The sequence below is a fragment of the Arachis stenosperma genome, chromosome 9 (genome assembly GCF_014773155.1).
Source record: "Arachis stenosperma cultivar V10309 chromosome 9, arast.V10309.gnm1.PFL2, whole genome shotgun sequence".
In the NCBI taxonomy this organism is placed as follows: Eukaryota; Viridiplantae; Streptophyta; class Magnoliopsida; order Fabales; family Fabaceae; genus Arachis; species Arachis stenosperma.
In genome coordinates, this window is record NC_080385.1 from 152,690,646 (window position 1) to 152,698,359 (window position 7,714).

The 7,714-nt window shown below is 38.6% G+C and overlaps 1 protein-coding gene across 1 annotated transcript; it reads right to left on the reverse strand.

Annotated features, from left to right (window-relative positions):
• Positions 1–3,027: 3,027 nt before the first annotated feature.
• LOC130950910 (E3 ubiquitin-protein ligase XBAT33-like) lies at positions 3,028–7,475 on the reverse strand. Its single transcript, XM_057879508.1, has 9 exons — positions 7,204–7,475; positions 7,058–7,117; positions 6,586–6,657; positions 6,186–6,370; positions 5,600–5,760; positions 5,463–5,521; positions 5,191–5,381; positions 4,427–4,518; positions 3,028–4,120 (listed from the first exon to the last, which is right to left on the reverse strand). Exons 1-9 carry the CDS (start codon positions 7,378–7,380, stop codon positions 3,579–3,581), a joined length of 1,539 nt encoding a protein of 512 aa, XP_057735491.1. The 5' UTR covers positions 7,381–7,475; the 3' UTR covers positions 3,028–3,578.
• Positions 7,476–7,714: the final 239 nt, after the last annotated feature.

Genomic DNA, 7,714 nt, shown 5'->3' on the forward strand with positions numbered 1-7,714 from the left:
CCATATATTTTATGGTACTCACAGTAGTCGCTGCGGCTTCCCCCCTTTTTATTTTTGATGGGTCTGGGGGGTGGCAGTCTTGTTGCAAATTTCTCTGTACACATCCACTATTGAAACTTTTAGAGGAGTATAAGAGTGGTACTTCCTTGGTCTGTCGAGACCGAGTTCTTCCTTTTTCTTGGTTTTCCTTTCCCTTTCTTTTGTTGAGGGAGGGGGACCAGGTCGCCAACTCAGGTCTCTCAATTTGGCGTTTTTCTCCATGTTGATGTACTTTTCAGCTCTTTCCTGTACATTATTCAAGGAGATGGGGTGTCTTTTGGATATGGACTGCGAGAAGGGACCTTCTCTAAGTCCATTGACTAACCCCATTATTACTGCCTCGGTGGGCAGATCTTGAATCTCCAAACATGCTTTGTTGAACCTTTCCATGTAGGCTCGTAAAGATTCTCCGACCTCCTGTTTTATTCCCAGGAGGCTCGGTGCATGTTTCACTTTGTCTTTCTAGATTGAGAACCTCATAAAAAACTTCCGTGAGAGGTCTTCGAAACTAGTAACCGACCTCGGGGGGAGGCTATCGAACCACTTCATCGCCGCTTTTGATAGAGTGGTCGGGAAGGCCTTGCATCGCGTAGCGTCGGAAGCATCAGCTAGGTACATCCGACTTTTGAAGTTGCTCAGGTGATGCTTTGGATCCGTGGTTCCGTCATAGAGGTCCATATCAGGGCTTTTGAAGTTCTTCGGAACTTTAGCCCTCATTATGTCCTCGCTGAAAGGATCCTCCCCACCTAAGGGTGGCTCTTCTTGTTCGTCACGGGAGTTGCGACCTTTGAGGGAGGATTCTAACTTTAAGAGCTTTCTTTCTAACTCTTTTCGTCGTTCCATCTCCTCTTTTAGGTTCTTTTCAGTTTCCTTTTGGCGCTCCCGTTCTTGTTCTAACTGTTCCAGGCGGCTGTGGACTAATCCCATGAGTTCAGTCACATGGGATGGTCCTTCTTTTTCTGATTCGCGCCCTTCTGAAGAGTTTACCTTTGGGTTTTTTACTCCGGAGGTGCCTTCTCTGTGCTGATTATCAATTTCCTGGTGGAGGGTAAAGTCCGCATCGTTATTGCATGTGTCCAGATTCTCTTGCTCAGAATCTGTCTCCACATGACCTTCTTCGTGGGATCTGTCCGCCATCGATGGATGATTTCTCGGGTCCCCGGCAACGGCGCCAATGTTACGGTGGGTAACCGGAGATTAATAGAATGGATGGCGTTGGTTGGCCCAATCGTCTGTGGAGGGTGGCTTCCGAGTAGGTTCGCGCGTTGGAACCTCCTTCCGACTTGTGTACGTGAGTGAATGGGGGGTGGTACCTGCAAAGACACTCCGATGCCTAAGTTAGCAAGGGTGTAAGCAAGTTTTGAATGTATTAGGCTTAGAGATACCTGAGGGGTGTCAGGGTATTTGTAGTGTGAGCCAATAACCACCGTTGGAGTAGTGCCATATTTTTAGGGTGTTAACCGCCCCATTATCTTAGGGGGGTTAAGATATGGTTAGAGGAAGTGGTTAGAGAGATTTCAGGGGCAGTTACTCATTTGAATGAGTGTTTATCTGCCAGCTATGCTCCGTCCCGACTTCTTTAGAGCAAGTCGTAGTCAAGACCGACTTCTTAGTACGAAGGTCGGTGTTGATCAAGGCTTAATCCTCTAAACTAGGCCTTTCGTTTGGACCTGGGCCTTTAGTATTGGGTCAGGGTATGAACAGTGATAAAAGGCTTATATAAGTAGTTCAAATAATATGGAATTTGAATATTTGTAAGGTAAAATTTATTATGATTAATAATATTATTATTATGACATTTGTAACATATATATTTATTACATTTAATGAGTTATTTATAGAAATTAATAAATTAATTATTGGGGTTATAAATTTATTGTAGTATTTATAATGGTAAAATATAATAAATATAGGGATATGGATTCAATGTCTAGATTACAAATTTGGTTAGATACTATTAATTTCTAATTATTGTCATTGGTAATTTTGCACCTTAATTTATATATATTTCTATTATTTGTATGTATATATTTTGCTGATTTAAAAATAATAGTTGATTTGACGAAAATTGAGTTTTTGATTCTAGAATTTTATCAAGTAAGTGATATTATTGATATGACATTAGTAAGAGGAAAAAGATATTTTAAAAATAATATGAGTAAATTTAATCATTTATTTTTATATATTAAGAATAGATCGAAGAACGTTAACTAACATATAAAAGAAATTAATATATAGTTAGTGTAATTTAGATGGAAAAAAGGTTCAAATAGGATAATTCTTTTAACTCTAGAAAACGATTACTCTTTAGCAAACGACAAACTAGAGTTATTTGTATAACGAAGAGCAAAATAGTATCCCTATTCCCTAGTAGTACCATTTTGACTGTGCCATTCCAACCAAAAGTACCTCTGCACCATTGTCGATAATTTAATGATACACCACACCTTGCATTGCATCTGTTATGTATATGCATGTGCCTATACTTTTTCACATTATTCAATGGTAGCGGTATCATATTATGAAATTGGCTGTGATTGTAGTACTATAGCTTTTATAATGCTACCGATAATATATATGTCAATATGTCCACATTCATCATTAAACTTCACTGCAATCATCGTCTCATCATTTATTCATCCATTAGGACAAGCCTTTATTGTTATTTATTGTCGCTTTATGCAAAATTTATTGGGCTTTTGAAATGCATCACATTCTTTCATTTTGAAAGTTATTGTTGTCGATTGTGATTACTTTTGATAATTGATTACATCATTTCCTTCAAATATGTCATATTATGCATGACATCTCTTGGTTTATGAAAACAGTAACTTTTCTTGGCATTTCCCTATGTTTATAAAATGTGACATTAACACACCCCGTAACAATTTAACTCTTTCTAGGAAGATTAGTCTACATACGTGAAAAAAACACACACACACACACACACACACACACAAATTTGATACTTCTAAGTAGGCAAAAACAAGCATGAACTAACACTAACATTTCAGCAGCAAATCTTAATGTTAAGAGAGGGAAATCCCACAAAAGGTATCAATTTGCATGATTGCATCAGCAAGTAGCTTCACTCCCCAAATTTGATCTCTGTAAACCTATAAAATTCATGTCTAACATAATATACAGATGCCCCTAATCTAACACACATGCTAAAAGAGCATAAGATCTTCTTTTTCCTCTTAAAAAGACCATTTGCTTTCATATGATTGCAATAAATCAGAATAACAATCTCATGAAACTCAAACTAACTTCACACACCTACATTTAACAGGACGACGTCCAGAAGGTCAATAAGGATGCCAAAATGCCAGGTTTGTATGTCTCATCTCATCCAGCATAACATCCTGTGCAGCAAAAGATATCTGCATGGTCAGCTTTTCTCTTGCTGAAATATATCCACTGATTTACAAACACTATCTGAAGCAGGCTGGTTAATAAGAAAGCTGTGGACTCTTCATTTGATCCAAAACTTATCTGGTATCCAGGACAGAAGAATGATCAAATAAGCACCATATGAGTCAAGCATTTATTTCTGAATTGCACTGGTGCTCCCGGCTGCAACTTCTCCTGCCCCAAAACATGCTCGAACACGTTGTTTTATCAAGTCTAGGCCCTTCCATTTTATCCTGGTCTGTCGTAGAAGCATGTGAGTGACGGGGTGATCCATCCTGTGTTTCTGCTTCTCGGGGTTCAAATGTTGGACATGGACCATCATTGCAGGTACATAGAGGAATTGTCATGGATGGAAATGGACCACAAGTGACAGGGCATAGTATCTCTGAAGGAACAGAAGCTACACAGTTTCTTCGAATCTCTGGAGTATCTGAAAGAGATGGTTGATCCAGGTCACGTGGATGTAGCATGCATGGGGTACACAAGCCAAGAGACACGTGTAGTTTATTCTCTTTTGCTACGGAACCTGGTAACTTAACAAAAGAGACAACTCCATGTCTACAGAGTGGGCAAGGGATAGAGCCCGGAGGGCCGAGCGATTCAGAAGAAACATTCATTGTTGAGCAGAGATAGAGTGCACATCTTACACATAGCTCATGCCCACATCCTGCAAGTAAAATTCTCCAGGTTTGAATTTAATTCTGACATAAAGCTCAATGAATTTTACAGAACATAAACTCATAATCCTCAAAATGTGAGTAAGAACATGGGGCATAAAGTATAGTGACAGAGGAAGAGAAGATAACTAATATGCCCTCCCCACCAGTCTTCCCCTCCCCCTTTACAAAAAATTACCCGGTGAATGCTTAAACTTCAATAAAATGAAAGTAGTCCCAGCACAACTACAAGACTTTAGGATATGGATCGCCATTGTAAGTGCTACAGTATATTGAATGATAAAATAATCCATTACCTTCTGCAGCAACTGAACATGGCCTTTCTAGGCAGACGGCACAGAAGTCAATCTCATCTGAGGTGGTTGTAGATGATTGCAACCCATACTCTCTGTAGTTATTTGAAATCAACTTTAGTCCCATGTTAAGGTTAGGCCTAACAGCAACTTAGATTTAGCTATAGCTGGTTTTATAATTAGAAGCATGTTGTGTGTAAGTTTACAAAATAAAAAAGGCGAGGCTTATGTAGTAAACATATATATGCAGGCCTGGAGAAATTAATTTCCTCTTAATATGCCTACTTTCATAGCTTCCTCAGATTCACTTTCAGATTTTGAACAGGATATGCTAATGACAGGTATCAGGGTGAGAGTTGGGCAATGTGAAGGGCTAAAAGAAAATTACTGAAATTTTATGGAAGGGGGAATACGGAGAACACCCAGAGGAACTTAGTTAAAGGAGAAAAGAAAGCATATTGGTAGAAGGGGACAACATCTAGCATGTAAGTGGGAGGGGGTATGTCAGGAAATATGAGGTGGAATGGGAGAGAAAAAAAAGCCTCGGACATCATTTTAGATAGCGGAGTGGCCTTAACCATTGGAAGCACATTTTCTTTTGTTAATGTTCTAATCTTCATACACCGTTCCATAAATCTGGTTGGCTAGAGGAGTTGCTCTTGAGTATTCTCAAATTAAGTTCAATATACAAGAACCTATCATGTTTCTCTTGCTGTTTTGTTTTTTAAATCATCTAAATACGTTTTGCCTAGTCAAGTGGAAAATACCTGGCTATGTTAAGCACACTCATAAGAGGCAAGGACAAGTAATTTGAATGACGAAATGTAGGTATTGTGGCATCAGAACTGGGTGACAACAAAGGCTCAAGCCAATGACGTCCCCACATCCTAGCAACATCAAGAGGAAGCCATCCATTGCAATTCAAAGCCATCCGGCTAGCACCTCTTGCAAGGAGGATCTAGGGGGGAAAAACGAACATTATTGCCAGATATTAAGGAAAGGATCAGAAGCGATATTAAACATAAAAACAAAATGCAACCTGACAGCATTTTAAATTGCCCCCACAAGCAGCATAATGCAATGGTGTGCTTCCAGCCCCTATATCAAATCCAATTAGTTATTTTTGAAAGAGGAAACCACCTTAGAAATATTCAGAGTATTAAACGATAGACATACCTATTAAATCCATTGATGTTCCATAATGAAATGTCACAGCAGATACATTTGCGTTAAGATCAAGTAGCAGTTGTACACAATCAAAATATCCATTCAATGCAGCCATATGAAGGGCAGTAGTACCACCATCAGCTGTCTTATTCACAAACTTGGACAGGGCACTGCACTGGAATGAAGTAAATAAATTGCAAGAATATAACCCACAAATAAATACTCTCTAGAAAAGCCAAGCCTTTGACATTCTTTGCAGCAAAAAACACAAAATGAAAACTCAATGTCGTCATTTAATATCCTGAATAAAACTATGCATGGCTTTTCAATTAATAATTTTCCCTGAACTCAATCATGTAATAATTAACTGGGCATTAGTTCTGTATGCAAGACAATTGAGAAAAATTTAAAACATTACACAAAGTACCAAGTACAAATACTATACAGTGTATGGAAGAACAATATAGAGTAAGCATACAACAGAAGAAAAATATTAACCAGTTAATCAATCCCACTGGCTAACCATAATATATAACATATTAAGTAACTTCAAAGAAATGTTTTGAATATCACATAAAGGAAGGGAAAGGGGTACCTTTGCTCATGTTTGCCTTTCACATTTGATGCATCGCCCTTGTCGACCTGTGTGTGAGCCTGTACAGCCTCATATGGAGCACTTGGAACAAAGTCGGCCACAACAAGTCTAATACATCTTACATGCCCATTCACAGCTGCAAAGTGAAGAGCAGTTCTCCCACTGAGATAATCTGCTCTCATAACCTGGAATTGGATGGGCTATAGTTTTCATACAGTCGAAAATGAACTTATACCATGTAAAGAGCAAAATAAACTTGAAATCAAGTAATTAAAACAAACTAGCAAGTAGTTTCTCAAACCAGCAGCTGAATGACCTACAGTTCCCATGGGATAGTAAATATAGAATTACGACTAAACTGAAAAACAGTTCGAATAAAGAGAAAGTAAACAAGTCTTACATTGCATCTGAAGAGCAGAAGCGTCTGTACAACTTCCCAATGGCCATATCTACAAGCTTGCATCAAAGCCGTCTTCAAATCAAGGGATCAAATGAAACAACGTCCCAAATAAGTACAACAACAGACATGTCTCAAAATGAGAACAGAAACATAAAAAAAACAAAAACTCATAAAGCTTCCATTTATGAAGCTGGAATCTGCTAAATTGGTACCAGATCCGTCGATCGGTTAGCTTAGCAGCAAACAAACAGTATTCATTATTCCGTACAAGCAGCAATTGTTTTGCCGCACGGAATGAATCGTACTCTATAGAGTTGGATAGCTGGACCAATTATCCATATTGGAAAATGGAAATTAGATACATAAATCTCACCCATTTCGTAATTATATGATGCAACTTTCCTTCTTATCAAAACTAACATTAACATAACAAATCGAGAGAGAAAGAGGACCGAGATGATGAAAGTGTTACCTGGCCACAATAATTCCTTGAATTCACATCAGCTCCATTCTCAAGCAACAATGCCACAATCTAACCGAAACCCATCAGAGAAAGACACATAAATATTCAAACTTTGAGTACGAGAGAGAGAGAGAGAGAGAGAGAGAGAGAGAGACCTCGTTGTGGCCCTTGGCAGCAGCAAAATGGAGAGGGGAATTGAGGCCACCAAAAGTGGAGTACTTGGCAAGACAAGGGTTGCAGTTGAGAAGCATCTTGGCCTCAACAAGGTCGCCGTCCCTGGCGGCGGAGACAAGCCTCTCGCCGGAGGCGGAGCAGCCAAAAGAGTTGCCCATGTAATGGTAGGTCAACGTCTCAGAAGAAATCCAACAAACACGGCAAAATCTGTATCTTACAAGCAATGAATGGGTCGGTGATCATCTCATCATAACATCAAAAGGAAAGTGAACACAATCAAGCTCTAAAATGCTGACGTGGACTTCTCAAGAGAACCAAGCTAGCTACCCTCTCTTTACACAAAAAGACAAGCACTAATAATTTACTATATTTAAAACTGCACAACTAAAATTAATTCATTTTTATACATAAAAAACTATTTAATAAAAAAATTTAAAATAAAATTATAAAGATACATATATTCTAGTGTTTAAAAGAATTTATCACTCAATA

Bases quoted from the DNA above. Each gene is read 5' to 3' on its own strand.
- LOC130950910 (XM_057879508.1), bottom strand. From the start codon at position 7,380: ATGGGCAACTCTTTTGGCTGCTCCGCCTCCGGCGAGAGGCTTGTCTCC. The intron at 6,371-6,585 runs GTAAGACTTGTT...ATCCAATTCCAG, and splicing joins TTCTGCTCTTCAGATGCAAT to GTTATGAGAGCAGATTATCT. The intron at 5,522-5,599 runs GTATGTCTATCG...GATTTGATATAG, and splicing joins AACATCAATGGATTTAATAG to GGGCTGGAAGCACACCATTG.